Source organism: Engystomops pustulosus, chromosome 3 (genome assembly GCF_040894005.1).
Source record: "Engystomops pustulosus chromosome 3, aEngPut4.maternal, whole genome shotgun sequence".
Lineage (NCBI taxonomy): Eukaryota > Metazoa > Chordata > Amphibia > Anura > Leptodactylidae > Engystomops > Engystomops pustulosus.
Window position 1 is genome coordinate 97086251 of NC_092413.1, and position 15975 is coordinate 97102225.

The 15975-nt window shown below is 40.1% G+C and overlaps 1 protein-coding gene across 3 annotated transcripts in view; it reads left to right on the forward strand.

Annotated features, from left to right (window-relative positions):
- ARHGAP18 (Rho GTPase activating protein 18) overlaps window positions 1–15975 on the forward strand; it is a 95205-nt gene that overhangs the window by 23087 nt on the left and 56143 nt on the right. Inside the window, exon 1 of one of the 3 annotated variants that reach the window (XM_072141554.1) lies at window positions 809–1063. The exons of the other annotated variants lie outside the window; for them this stretch is intronic. Within the exon in view, the coding sequence (XP_071997655.1) occupies window positions 960–1063 (104 nt within the window). The 5' untranslated portion in view covers window positions 809–959. Of the gene's footprint in view, window positions 1–808; window positions 1064–15975 lie in introns of those variants that run through there. 3 annotated transcript variants of the gene reach the window in all.

Consider the following 15975-nt stretch of genomic DNA (forward strand, 5'->3'; position numbering starts at 1 on the left):
GAATAAAACTCGTAAGTTTTTTGTCAATTTAACCGCACTTGAAATTTTTTTCTCCAACTTTCCAGTACATTTCATGGAATAATGAGTGGCTCCACTACAAAGTACAATTCGTCCTGCAGATAACAAGCCCTCACACATCTCTGTAAACGTAAAAATAAAAGTTATTACTTTTGGAATGAGGGAAGTAAAACACAGAAACACAAAAACAACAGTCCTGTAATGGTTAAATATATGAAATCTGATAAATAATCCTAAAGAAATTAAATGCCTGGATGAAAGACTTCTAGTTTCACGTTATACAAGTCAGATAGGGTCTGTTTCCTGCTCTATCACTACATCGACTCCGGTTTATATGTGCATTGCGTACATTATAAAACTGCTGTATATGCATTCTCTTATTTTCCTTATTACAGACTCTTACTGCACAAGCAGCTATACCTGATATCAAATAGTGGTCATGTTCTCCTATTCTGCCACTAGGTGGCGCATGCACAGCATGACCAGCACCATTGGCAACTTGTATTTCTCAATGTTGTAGTAAAACCCAGAAATATGCTATACAGTACAATGAAATGTAACAAGCAACAGATGTTCCTGCCTGATATGCTGCACCTTATATTCATTCACATCTCTTCCCCACAATCTCCCATTGAAAAGACACATAAATAACCGGTTATTTGCAGAACACAATAGCAACATATATTCTGTATTGTGCCCAATGCTCCTCCTTAGCTGATGGAAGGACAAAGCCTGGCAGAAGGAATAGTAACATTGATCTGGACTGAGTCATTGTTGTGCATGAGGAAGCAGAGGGAGCAGGGCTCCTCCCTTGTCTCATTACCTACTATGATGAGGAAGGGAGAGAGGGAGGAGGAGTTGCTGGAGTAGAGTTGCCAGGAGGCAAGACAGGAACCAGCATTATCTATTGAAGAAGCTAGAGGAATTATGCTGGACACACCATGAGCTGGAGGCCTAATAGCAACCAGAGGGTAGTCCTGACAGCTTACCATGCTAGCAACAAGGCTGCTGCCACAGGTAGCAATGCCCAGGTGTCCCCTAGAAGGTAAGAGCTGCTGCAGCTGCTGCAAGAAGTGAGCACCTGTTAGGACAGGAATAGCTCCTGTGGGCTGAGTGCAAACCTGTTTGTATGGCAAATGAGAGGTTTGCATTGAGTATTCTTAGCTACTCAGTCTGCGAGAGAAAGAATACAAGAGCATCTACTGAGCAGGAAATGTTTGTCAACATGTTCACAGTTACTTCTACAAATATTTTATACATTACTTGTGTGTATGCATATATAAATATATATCTAGAGAGAGAAAAAGTAATATGCATTGTTATTGTTCATTAAAGTGAGTAGTCTATGTAATAGTTGAAAAGTCCATCATATTCTCGGTCTAATAATTAATTTATTGCACTTCTGTGAGCGCTTGTTCTGTCACTACAGTATACACAAGGTGTTATAAGATATGTCTGCCATTCACATGTGAATGAGTGCTGTGCTGTCAGATCTCACTCACACGCTGTATGTTGGGTCCTGCACTCACGTTTCTCAGCTGTATAGCACAAAAATGCAAGAGGTTCTCTGACAACAAAACTGACCCTATAGGTTTCTGTGGGAACAGTTTGATGTGTAGAATAAGTTTTGATGGAGTTAACATCCGCAGGTAAAGAGAAATGTTGCCTGCAGTGTTTCTGTGTAGGAATATGGAGGCTGAATAAGTGTTCAGATAGGTCTGGTATTACAAAAAATCCACTTGCTAATGAATTACATCTTCATGGACAGACATGGATGTGTTTCTCTGAAAAAAAAACCCTTCTTAATAAATCCTTTTTGGGGCATATGCACATAAAACAGGGCTGTAGATTATTTTACATGTTGAATTCAGCTGTAGTAAAACCAATGTGGATTTTGAAGTTAAATTCATAATGCTGTCACTGCGGGTATGCCTCAGATTTCACCTTAAAGGGGTTTTCCCACAAATTAAACTTAGGCCCTATCCAAAGGAATATGGCCTAACTTGCTGATAGGTTGGGGTCTCAGTGATGATCAGTGATCAACACAGATCATGAAAATGAGGGGTCTGATGGGGTCCCAGTTCCCTCATTTAGACCCCTCACCGCTCGGGGAAAGTAATATGGAGCAGACGGCCGCGCATGACCGTTCTGCTCCATTCATCTCTATGGAGTTGACAGAGATCACCGAGTGTGGCGCTCAGCAGTTTCCGTCGGCAGAACTTTAAAGCGACATGCCAGAACCTGAAAAATAAACAGCGCCATGCCATATTTTGGGTATTGTGTGGTATTGCAGCTTAGATATATTCATTTCTGCTGCAATACTGGCGCAAACCATGGTAATTTGGGTGCTGTTTATGGAAGAATGCAGCCATGTTTTTTAATCTCTTTAAGGATTGTAGTGTAACAGTCCTATTTAGTATAGAGCAGTCCAGGAACCTTTAAATGTCTTTAGGACATCAACTTTTAATTGGTGGGGTTTCAAGATCAAGAATTCCTGTTAATCAGCACAGAAAAAGGGATATTCTTATTGTTTTATACCATGTCTACAATTTTTGGGATGGCCCTTAACTATCTTGTAGTGTGCCCAAAAAGTTTAATAACCCTCCCTCCAGAGGCCTTATTAATGCCTGAGGCTTGTACAGACAATTTTGCTTCTTCAGGAAAGTGTTATGCGGATAAATCTGTGCAACACTCTTCCATCCCTCAGTCAGAGCTGTGAGCTGCTTCCACTTCTTCTAGTTCCTTCACCGCTGCAACTCGCGGCCTCAATGCAAGGTCATGTGGCCATAGCAAAGTTACTTAGTACAGGCTCCAGTCCTTCTATACTGGTGGAGGCAGAGCAAGAGCAGGGAGGAGCTCTGCCCATTTCATGTGACAGGAAGTTGATACGGTACGGTCAATCCTCTTTAACAGCATCCCTTAGCAGAATAGCGCTCACACTGAGCTCTATGTCTGCAGAAGTTAGGCTGCACGACCCGGACATAATGCCAGATTAGAAGGTGAACAGCCAATCCACCAAGTTGACACTCCTTGCAATCAGCCATGGCTATAATTGGCCAAGTGGTGTCCTTGGAGTTATTTATTTGTTTTAGTGAAAATTTCATATTCCTCCTCGGCTTAAAATTCCGTTTTAAAATGCTAAGAGGAGTATTATTACTTTTCTGGAAAAATTCAGTGTAACCTCTATCCCCTTCTCTTTTACTGGCCCTCAGCATATTATGTCCCATTAATGTCTTAATATGATCTTTAACATGCTATGTTATTATGTCCCCCACAATGGAAATGCCCCCTCAAGATCCCTCCTTTAGGATACGCACAGGATCATCTCTTCTGTATTCACTGCTATTTGAAGCAGCTGCTGCTGTAATCATTGCAGGAGAAACTGCGGCTACTTCAACATTTTTAATACTTTGGTCTTTTGCATAATTGTTTGTGGGATTTTAGAAAACTATAGTCACATGTTTTGACTAACTATGTGCCTTTAAGGCTAGATTCTGTTTCCCAGAACTAAACTACAATATCTCCTTTAGGTCCATTTTGCTGTTGGGTCACATATTTCCCTTCATTGGCAGGAAATTTACCACTTAAATTAACCTCTACCAGTGCTTTGTAGAGGCTATTAATACCAAAAATGCTTTACAGCTTGTTCGACCATTTATCAATAGTAAAATATAACTTTTAATTATGTAGTTTAAAAATGACAAAAGAACACTCTATGGCTGTGGTGGCGAACCTATGGCACGGGTGCCAGAGGTGGCACTCAGAGCCCTCTCTTTGGGCACCCAAGCCATCACCCAGCACAAAGGTCACCACTCAAGACCTGAATCAAGGAGGTGTGGACAGAGCTTGTAGCCCCTTCTCCAGACCTGTGATTCAACCTATTAAAGGAAACCTACCACTTCTGATGGTAGGTAGGAGATGTAAACACCGGGCACCAGCTTACCTTAGCGAGTGTTTTAAACCGCTATATCGCGGTTTAAACACATTTTGATTTACCTCTCTGAGGTAGCTTCGGCGCTGCGCGCGGCCATGCGCGCGTGACGCCTCCGGCACTCCGTATGGTGTTTACATCTCCTACCTACCATCAGAAGTGGTAGGTTTCCTTTAAGGGGACTTTAGAGGGAAACTACAATAATAATATAAATTTCTCCTCCTTTCTCCTGTATTGGTGTCCTCGGGGTGCCAATACGTTTGAAACCTGTTATTTTAAATTGGCCTTTGTGAAAAATATATTGTAGTTTCGGCACTTGGTTCCTAAAAGGTTCGCCATCACTGCTCTATGGCAATACATAACTCAGTAAGATTTGAAAATTATCAGGTTGTGAGGGCTGAGGGTGGAAATTGGTCAGTATATCTATTAACATCTGTTATTTTACTGTGTTGTAAATACGACATATTCCTAGGAAAAGAAGAGGGGGAGGAAGGGGTGGAGGAAGGAGATGCGGAAATGGGGGGTTAAGTATTTCAAACACGATCGTTGGAGTACACCCCAGTTTCTATAGTGTTTATATACTCATTGGCATTGGTTACTGTCTTGTGTATCTCCTCATTCCCACAAGATCACATTTGTGCCATCTCCAAAATATGTACCTAGATCTTTCTATTTTTAAATGACTGCTTACTGGCTAGCCCCCTTTTTATTTCTTCTTTTCATGCCATCACGCCCCATTCATAATCAACAGTTCACTGGCTATCTTAGCCCTGTTCATTCAACGGCTCTCCCTGACTTCCTATAAACATCAACAGCCCACTAGCTGACTAAGACTGTTTATTACACCACCCTCCCTCACTACCTGTATTAAAACCTAATATTGCCCCTTGACATGTTTCGCCAACCTAACCTGGCGTCATCAGGGGTTCGGGGAAAATGCAGGGGTCGGACGCCAGTCACAGACTTTTATAGACTCTGTTGTAAGTCCTTCCTCCAGTGGGGTTTTCCCCTCTGTCGCTCGCCTCTGTCTTGATTGGTCATAGCACTTCCTATCCCAGCATACGCCACACGCATGCGCTGTATTGTGTCTACTGCGCTCGTGCCGACACTTGCTTACGATATGAGCCAAATACTGTGCATGAATCTGCACTTAGAGTAATTTGTATTGCACGCTCCGTATCTTATAGCGCACGTGTCGATACTTAGAATCTATATCGGGAAAGGCTAATTGTCAACTCTTATGGTTCGTTTCAGTAAGATTTATCCGTCTCAGCGCATGTTTTGGCACTTGGGATTGGAGTCCTAGAGTGCCCTGGTTGACCTCAATCATTTCAAACAGAGGGTTTACGACAAGTATTTCGGAAGCCATTGGCCACACTGTTATTGCAAATTAAGTGCTAGATGCTGGTGTCCGGATGTTGTGTAAAATACTGAGTACAGTTTAATGATTTTTAAATCATTATAGGCAACACTTATAGGTTATCAACTGTAGTTGATTTCATAATGTATAATTGGTGAATATATCATAACTATTTATTTTCATATATCAGACAGCTTGTAATAGGAAAGGTATAAAATGTTTATCAATCTATCCACATCCCACTATCTGTAGCATCCTTCCGACTGACCCCTCGCTGCTCCTCAGACTAATGGAGCAGACGGCCGCACATGACCATTCTACTCCATTAATCTCTATGGAGCTGACGGAAATTGCCGAGCGCCTGCTCCATTACTCTCATGGAGTGACGAGGGGTCAGTCGGAAACCTCGTTTTCACGATCTGTGGGGGTCTCAGCACTGCGACTCCCCCCCCCCCCCCCCACTCCCCATCAGCAAGTTAGGCCCTATTCCGTGGATAGGGACTAACTAGTTTTCGTGGGACAATCCCTTTAAGTACTAAATTTACATATATAACTTGTTAGTTTTGATAATTTGTGCCGACATTTAATACATAAGGTCTCATTCTATGTTATTTTCCGTGCCTTTGTTTTGTTTTTGTGAATGAGTCTATGTTAAGTGATATTCCTTAGAGGTCTGTGTGAGTGAATGCTCTGTAATTGGATGTGCCTGCTTACAGTATGTCTTCTTGGGAGATAACAGCAGTGACATGTGCATCAGTGATGAGGAGCCTCCAATAGGCAGTCTGTCATTTTAGTGAATGCATGAAAAGAACAAAGGTTTTACATGGAAGGTGTTGGCTTGTAGTTAAATAACTTATATGTGTAGGTTGGTTGTCTGAACTTTGCTCCTCTTTGGGCATGCTTGGAATAATGTACTTATAGGTAGCTGTCAATGGGTTTGTATATATCTGACACTAGATATTAAAGTCCAAAGTGTGGTAAAAATGGCTAGTAACATAAATAAAAGACAACTGCTCCGGCTATAGACAAGGAGGTAGAGGCTAAAAATAAAACAAAAAAGAAAATGCCACGCTATATGACTGTTTTATGTTTTTTTTTTTATATTTTCTAAAAGGTTAAATTTTTTCCTCTGGAGGCTAATATACTAGGACAGTGGAAACGTTTTTTTTTTTTTTGTAGGCCATTGTTTTTAAAAATGTCCTGAGCTATTAAGCAGTCTTTGTGTGAGCAGCTGCATTAGCTATTGTCTTTAAGCTGCTATATATGACCACATTTATCCTGTTTTGAGTCGGGTTATTCTTCATGTATACAGTGATAACAAATAAACACTTTGACTATGTTGTGATACAACACTTCCTTTGCCTATTCCCCTCCCCCTCGGCCAGGTGTACTCTTGCATAAAACAAGCCGACCATCAGTATAAAGCAAGGAAGTGACTGCATGTCCTGTTTTACACTATAGCAATTGCTTTTTTTGTACTCTGTGATGATTGAAATGTGGGTGACAAATTACCCATAAGGAAATATGTAGCACATACTTTTTTGTTTTATTGCATAAATTTGAATATTACCTATAAAAATGTAAACCCTTCAATGCATAATGAAAATTTCCTTTTTTTTTTTTTTTTTTTACTCCTAGGGAGTGCACAATACATTTTTAAATGGCAACACTTAAAGGGGTTTGCCACTTATAAAAAAAACTTTACCTGGGTAAGTATAAGAAACTAAAAGGTCACCCATATTGTATTTAATGTTTATTTGTAGTCAACAGGACTTCCTGTGATGTCTCATGTCCTGCTGGCTTCTGGTGAATGAAGGTGGCCGTAGACACCTTTGCATGATAGCACCCTCCTATGTCAGTGGTTGCAGAGGCATGCCAGGGAAATCAGCACACCCCTCCAACCATTGATATAGCGATGGTTACCATGGAGGGGGCATACATACAGTAATGCCTTCACAACTACCTTGATCTACCAGAATCCAGCAGGACATGGGACTTCACAGGAAGTCCAAATGGCAGTGGATCTCATTATCCATGGAACCCACAGAACATAGACAAACTTTACCGGTGGTAAGTGCAATATGTGTCAGCCTATTAGAATTTTATACTTACCCAGGTAAAGTTTTTTTATTAGTGGCAAACCTCTTTAATGTTCTTTACAAGATATGGGGAAATGGTAAAATTAATTATTTTTACTCAGAATTTTTACACACAATAATCATCTATGGGATTGCTTATGGTTATACTGTACATCGGCTTATCAGCTTCAGTCATCGCATGGGAAGAACATCTGCTCTTCTCATTCTTTCCTTTAGATATAGTTGATATGTAGACCTTCTCAACTTGTAAGACTTTGTTGAGTCATGTATGATTCAACCACTTGACATCACTGATGTACCCTCTTCTGGGACCTATTAAAGCTTGTATGATTGTTGTATCATATGGTTAAATATTCCATTGCAGGATATTTATAGTCTGATAGTTGTTGTGCCATTTCTTGGTTAGTTCCTTTGGGAGCGTTTGGCAACTGATGCAAACATATCATGTGCCAAGATGTGATCTGTAAGAACATATCAATACGTCATCTTACGTTATGTACTTAAAGAGTTACCATAGGTTGAGACCAGGGGTGTAACTACAGTGGTAGCAGCCATAGCAGCTGCAACAGGGCCCACAGTGTCAGGGGGCCCCAGAAATTGACCTGACACACAAAGGAGTGGAGGATGTGCACCATTACATAGATGTTATGCTGCACATTGTACAGCATAATATGTATATAACGGTGCACATCTTCCACAGTACACAGCTGAAGTGTCTGAATGTATATAACGCATGACCGTTTTGCGCATAAGTGCATAAATGTGAGTATATCAAAGTGCATAAACGTGTCATTATAAAATATGTATATTTTTTGAAAGGATAAGGGGGCCCCATCCAGAAGTTTGCTATGGGGCCCTGCCTTTCCTAGTTACGTCCATGGTTGAGATCTCTTGCTACAGACTTGCTACTTTGTGTGAAGCGGCATAAGAAACTACTCTTTTAGTACTCAAAGTGTGTTTCTGGTCCCGCTTATTCATCCATATTGCTCCTGTGTTGGTTGTAGTTAACAGAGGGATTGACTCCTTACTGCTATGATAAATATGAGAAGGTTTATCACTCCACAGAGATGGAATGCCTGTTTTGGGTTATGAAACAATACAATGGGCAGCTTTTATGATTTATGCCTCAGAATTAATAATAATTCCTTTATTTATATAGCGCACACAGATTACACAGGGCTACTCAGAGCTCGCCAAATCGGCCCTTGAACATTCTGTGCTGATATTCTGTCATACTGTTGTCTTTCCAAACACAACTGATCATCAACATAATAGTAATTATTGGCCGGTTTATATTCATCGGCACTTTTACCATCCTGTTTACATCTGTTTATGGGAGGACAGAACAGAATACACAAATAGTAGAGCCTTCATATTTTGTTGTAACATTAGTGCATCTTTTTCAGCTGCACAATTGCCGAGTAGAAAAAAAGGGGAAGGGAATCTAGTTTTACCCTACTGCTCTTTCCTATTATCTTTTTAAATTGTATGTAACCTGAACAAATAAATTTAATAGCAAAATCGGATGAACAGGGGAGACATATATAATTTTGCTTCAAGGGTTCATCTATCATTGGTGTCCACCACAGCTGCTAGGTGACGTTTTATCCTGCTAAAGAATTTAACAATCACTTACTAATCATAATATGCAATTAACTGTCTTGATCCCATATTACATTTAGCTTAGAGTTTGTTTTCTAACAAAGAAATGCATAAGTGACTATACACAGGAAGGCAAGTGTGAAAGTGACATTATACAGAATACAAAATAAAATCCTATAAAGAGAAAACAGAGCACAAGGGAAGGTATCAAGGACCATCAGGTTCTCCATGGTGATAGTCTCCTCCATTCTGAGGTTCAGGGCTTCCACTAAATGAACTTGTGAAGGAGGGGGTATCACACATCTGCATTGCCTCCGTACGCAAGACCACCAAATGTGTAACATTGTATACTGATGTCTTGAGCAGCACCCACATAAGTTAGTTAGGGGGAGGTACAGTCAGGCTACAGTAGCTGGTTTGATCTGATGTTTCCCTGTGGCAGTTTTGGGTGAGTGATATTGGACCATGGATATTGTTCTGTCTGTATAAAGCCCTGCTGGGATAGCAACTTTTGAAGGGTGAAAAGTGGTCTGCAACTGAGGGGAATCTCTAATTTCGTCTAGAGGAGGAACAGTACTGGCCAAGGTCAGGGGTGTAACTACAGCCGTAGGGGCTGCTAAGGGGCTGCACATGCAACTTAATTACTGGGGCCCACAGCTTGGCCGAGAGGGGGAAGGGGAGGTACCTGGGCCCGGTATGTAATGTCTATATACTGTGTGTATGTGTGTTTATATTGTATGTCTAAGTTTATTATGTATATATACAATATGTATATTTACTATACAGAATGTGTGTATATGAATGTGTATATAGTGGGATAAATTAGGGGTTATCCGAGGGTAATTAAATTAAAGGGACCACGGGCGTGGTGTGCCACCTCGGCTGCAGGGAAGCTGAAGGCAGTGCGGCTTCCATGCCCCTGTTTGTTTACATGGGGCACAGACCATAGACATTGCAGCGGTGGGCGCTGGGAGGTAGGTACATGTTCATTTTTTTAACCCAATCCATCCCGAACAGCAATGTGTTTTTCTATTCCCTCAGATAACCCCTTTAATAGTGAGGCAAACTGCATGTCTCACTCGCAAATTATTAAAGATCGGCACATGGTCCAGAGTGGGAGCGGGGACTCTCTAAGCAGACACTTCATGATTCCTCTTTGCTATGCGGTGCAGTGTATTGCCAATGTGCGTAGATTATCAGGGTATAGGGTTTATCTAGACTTTTATTGAGCTTATGAACATTCTACCAGTATCTGACACAGAGAAAATGAGAAATGAGACAGATCAGAAGAGAGATGATGAAAGACATGAGATTGATATAACACGCAATGACACTCTCAGCTCAGCTGTAAAGACCTCATCTGTTTGCAGCTAGTCGAGTAAGCAACTGCATGCTGCTTGGTGGCAGCAACTGCCGGTGTCTGAGCTGGTCTTATAATGCAGGGTGGAGGGGCAGGAGCTAGAGAGCACTGCAGACATGCAGAAAAGAGAAGCTATTCATGAGAAGAATCTGACCATATTCAGAAGATTTAGTTCGGATCCCGGGGCAAACAAAATTGTAAACACCAGGACTGATAGACACTGTTTTGAATGATATCTGTGAAATACTGTATTTTTGTTAATAACAGTGAATTAGAGAATGTGTTATTTTGTTATCCTGAGTATATGTAAGAATCTTGTCTTTGTGGCAATACCCCTTTAATTAAATGCCACCCTTCTTTTATCTAAAAATTGTTTTCCTCACATCCCCATAAAATCAACTTTGTTCTCTTACCTGGCGTACAGCTGCGAGTCAAAAGTGGTGTAGCCTCCTTGTCCTGGGCCTGAGGCTCCGCCCCATTCCCCATGCTTTTTATCATCATTCATTACCTAATGTAATGTGACTTGGGTGATGTCATTTACCCTCTAATCTTTGCAAATATACACCATGTATATATCTGATCACATCAAATCACGGCATACCTCCATGGAATTCCAGTTCTCCCCATCCTCCATGGAGACATGCTGTGATCAGACATCATGTGATCAGATACATACATGGGGTAGATTTTACAAATGTTAGGGGGTAAAAGACCCTAGATGACATCACCCTGGTCACGTCACATGAAGTGCTGAATGATGTAACCGAGCCCTCTCTCAACATTCCTGCAAAGCACTGTGTAAATGTCTGACAGTATTTTCTAAAGAGCTGTAGCAGTGAGACCTGTCAATCGGGATTAGAGCAACAGTGAACACATTGCAGCCATGGAAAGGAACCATTTAGAATTAAGTGCAATGCTTTTTAATCCTAGTTTTTATTAAGTATTTATTTTGGGTGGGTTAATTTGAATGGCAGGTTCCCTTTTAATGCCTCTAGTGGGGCAAATGAAAAAGGGATGTATTATGAAACAGCCTCATCTACTTAGTATCATTGTTTATACGGTTTAAAAAAAAGACAGATGTCCATCAAGTTCAACCAAGGAAGGGAAGGGATTGGATGAGGAAGGGATTTGGGGAAAACAATTCTATATAACATAACCGTCAATATTATTTAGGTGTAAAAAGGCATCTAGACCCTTCTTGCAGCTCTCTGCTGTTCCTACTGTGACAAGCGCCTGAGGCAGGCTATTCCACAGATTGACAGTTCTCATAGCAAAAAAGCCCTGTCGCCTCTGGTGATTAAACCTTGTTTTTTCCAGACCGAGACAATGCCCCCTTAACTTTTGATTTGATTTAATCTGGAACAACTTTCCACCAAAGCCCTTTTTATGGACTGGTGTCCAGAACTGGACTGCATATTCCAGATGAGGCCGAACCAATGCCTTGTACAGTGGCCACTTTTGATACATGACAAGTTGGCAGCTGGTTGACATTGTATGTTGTTATTTCATGATCTTCTAATACACCCAGGTCCTTCTCATCAAGGGGCTCTCCCAGATTTACTCCACCAAGGACATATGTGTGTATTATTAGCCCCCAGGTGCATAACCTTACATTTATCCACATTAAAACACATTTGCCAAGTGGATGACCAAACACTGTCCAAGTACCCCTGCAGCTTATGAACATCCTCCATAGACTGTATTACACTACACAGCTTGGTCTCATCTGCAAAAATAGACAGTGCTATTAATTCCTGCCTCTATCATTTATAAATACGCTATATAATATTAGGGCAAGCTCGAAACCCTGGGGTAGTCCACTTATAACTGGTGACCATTCTGAGAAGGAATTGTCGACCACAACTCTCTGGATACCAACTTTCAGCCAATTTTCAATCCAATTGTAAATGATTCCTGCCAAACCACTAGAACTTATTTTACCCATCAGGCGTTTATGAGGGACAGTGTCAAATGCCATTGCAAAATCCAAGAACACAATATCTACAGCAGCTCCTCTGTCTAGGGTTCCATTTGAGGTGACTAATATCATCAAAAACTGGAGTCAAACTGTAAAGCTTTTTACAACAACCACCAATTATATAGATGCAGGTTTCTTCCGAGAATAAACAGGTTAAGATGTCCATCATTCTATAATCTATAATTGCTTTATTGTTCCTAGAAAGGTGGAGTGTATATTATCAATTCACTTGATGACCTTTTAATAAATCTATTTTTAGCAATGTTTTTATTATTTTCAGTCTTTTAACTAGCTGAATACCTTTTCTTTCACATAATAACAAAGATGCTTATACAAATGTAAAATTACAAAAAATAATTCACTATGGTCCCTGCTTTGTGCTTTATTATAAAGAATAACGTTATTTACATTGTTCCAACTGTTTCCATATTAAATCAAACTCTGAAACGAATTTATTAACTTATTTACCTCTATAATTTTGTTCAAAAGTATTTATGAGAGACGCAAGACTTTTTTTTTTTTTTTTACTTAAAGGGGTTTCCTTGAATTTCAAAAAGAATCAAGCAGCACACAATAATAGCGTTACCCAGGTCCATGAATTCAAAGTGCACAAAAAAGACAGCACTACAGGATTTAAAGTGAAAAATTCACCGCGCTTTATTCACCATAAGTCGCAATGTTTCTGCCACTAGTAGATGGACCCTTTTCAAGCTTGAGGAAGCCACTGGGGGCCAAGACGTTGTGACTTATGGTGAATAAAGAAAGGTAATTTTTTCACTTTAAATGAAGTTCTGCCTTTTTTTGTGCTCTGCCTCTGTGTATGTATATAATAATATATCTTTCTATTTTCACAATTTACTGCACCTTTGATCACAAAATCGATGACCTGAGAATTATTCTAATATTTTTGGTGGTGGTGGTGATGGCAGTCAGTGGTGAAGAATTGAGTTTCCCTTCCCTGTAGGTAGGGGAACTAGTGGTTATATATTTCATAATATTTACTACTTAATTTTCCAGGAAACTTATTATATAAAGCACAAGCCTAAAGGTCATTAAATAGACACTCCTAGCCCGTTCTTTACTGTATACAGATGAGACCTCATTAGGCCTTCCAGTTTTCACCAGCTAATATGGTTATACACAGAGTGTTGACACAACCAAACGTACTTGTTAATTACATTAGGTGTTCAATACCTGAATAAACAAATTGGAGGTGTCAGGATACTAGCACTCGTTATTCAGGAAGGTGTCGATACAGTATGAGTTGCCTTCTGCGTGGAAATATGAACACATCTAGAAGCCTATTACAATGCTACATGGAACCTGAATTTGTGCTGAGTAATCATAATTTTTTTTTCTCAGCACCCTTTTCTTCCTTAAAGAGGACCTGTCACCTCTAAAAACTGGACTGAACTAAAGTAAGCAGCTCCTAGTGCTACACCATATCCCGCACTGCTAGCATTATCGGAAACCTCCGATAACGCTAATAAACACTGCAGCGCTGTACAATTGAAAACGCCAGACCCGGCTGTAAGCTGTCCAAGGCGCTGCCTCTCCCCCGGACCGGCCTCCTACTCCATAGGATGGCGGTGACTGCTGAGCTGCACGCGGCAGTCATCGCCCCCGAATCCCGCCTCCTTATGAATACGCCCAACGCCTACAGCGCAGTCCGGCATTTTCAGTTGTACAGTGCTTCAGTGTTTGTTAGTGTTATCGAAAGTTTCCGATAACGCTGCCATTGTAACACTGCGGCATATGGTGTAGCACTAGGATCTGCTTACTTTAGTGCAGTTTTTAGAGGTGACAGTTCCTCTTTAAAGTAAAGGCTAGACTATTTTTCAGCGAATGTATGTCTTTGGAGCCATAACGTTGTTACTTTGCGTTTCACCATTGCGTTTTAACCCTTTTACAGGTTAATCTTTTACTCTTTCATTCATGATGTACTGTATCCCAGCTTTGTACCATTTGAGAAACTGTCCACCACCCTATTACGGCCTTTCTATACTACCAATTCCAAATCTAAGTACATGAACAAAGTCATAGTCTTATCTATTCTAACAAAATTCTACAGACCCTTCTAGTATTCTCAGAGTAGAATGTTCTCCAGATAAGTTGTTTGATCTTTGATGTGAATACACACTGCGTGCAGCTGAAGTGCACTTGTAGATGTATTACGAAATGTATTTACAATTCCACTAAGCGTGACAGAGGGCAAAGTGCATCTGGCTCAGGTCTCCAGAGAATATGGCTAATTATAGAGCTTCAAGGAATCGGGTAAAGGTTAAACAGGTTTACATTTTTCAATGAGTGTCTATAGTATGTAATAAACCACTGTGTGCTTGGTCTTTGTACATTATGTGTATTTTTCTTGTGATGGGTGCCTTGTGAATCCATACTGACTATTGTTTGGTCTTCCGTGCTTTATCTTGGTCATATTGGCGTGTACAGCTTTTTAACGAAAGAATGTGCAATCTATTTACTTTCATGCTTTACACAGCAGCGCTGCATGTTTAGTTTTGTTTGCACAAATTAAAAAGAAAAAACAAAAAATATAATTCTGAAAAAAACTCTTTGACCAATTTTTTTTTTCCTGTTTCCTTTGCAGGATATATATATATATATATATTTTTTTTTTTTATTATTTTTTTTTTTGGAGGGGGGGGGGACTTTTTGGGTGCATTTTTTTAGACTATGCCATGGTCTTAAGAAGTTAGCCGGAGGGTGTGTATGTTGCAGTGTACCTCATTGTATCTTTCCAGACTGAAGTTTTCTTTATTTTATTACTTTTTTTTAAATTTTTTTTAGAAAATTATAGACTTTTTTTTTTAGTCTTTAATTCATTATTTGTGGTGGAAGATCTGTTTTTTTGTGCACACACTTTGTGGTTTATTATACTGTATTTTTTTCCTTATTCTGTCTGAAAAAATTAAGTTGTGGGCAGGTTCCCATCGAGCCCTAAGGGCAAGATTTCTTCATCTAATAAAATCTCTGCTCCGAAAAGGAAAAATTTAACATTGATTCTCTGCCTGGTACCCGGGCAGAGAATCTAGCGAGTCGAGATGGGCGTATACATATGTGCAAGTCTGGTGGCTTTCTAACACTTACTTTCCCTACATCATCCGGCTGTCCGCTGAATTATCACTCTTCTATCACACTTCTGAATTATCACTTGCTTCTTGCTTCCGTCCATAACAGCCGTAGGCATATGTGTGATAATTCAGCCAGAGATACCAGGCAGAGAATCAATGTTAATTTTTTACTTTTCGGAGCAAAGATTTTATTAGCTGAACAAAGCTTAACCTTATGCTATAAGGGCTCTATGGGAACCTGCCCGCAACTTAATTTTTTTCAAACAGCGGTGACAGGTTCCCTTTAATAAATTGGGGCACGGCCGAAAGTGTCTGAAGTGACTTCACATTCAAGAAGGTGTTATAGAATTTGGTAGACTTGCTTTTGGTTGGTCTTATTTTGCGCCACAAATTGCAGTAAAAAATATATTGAGGGAAGTAGAAGAGCTGGAGAAAAATGAGCCCAAATTGTGTGATGAAAAAAAAATATGTATGAGTGTTGGAAAAGAAACTTATTTATGGTACTGACAAATAAATAAGGCACACATGTCCAATAATA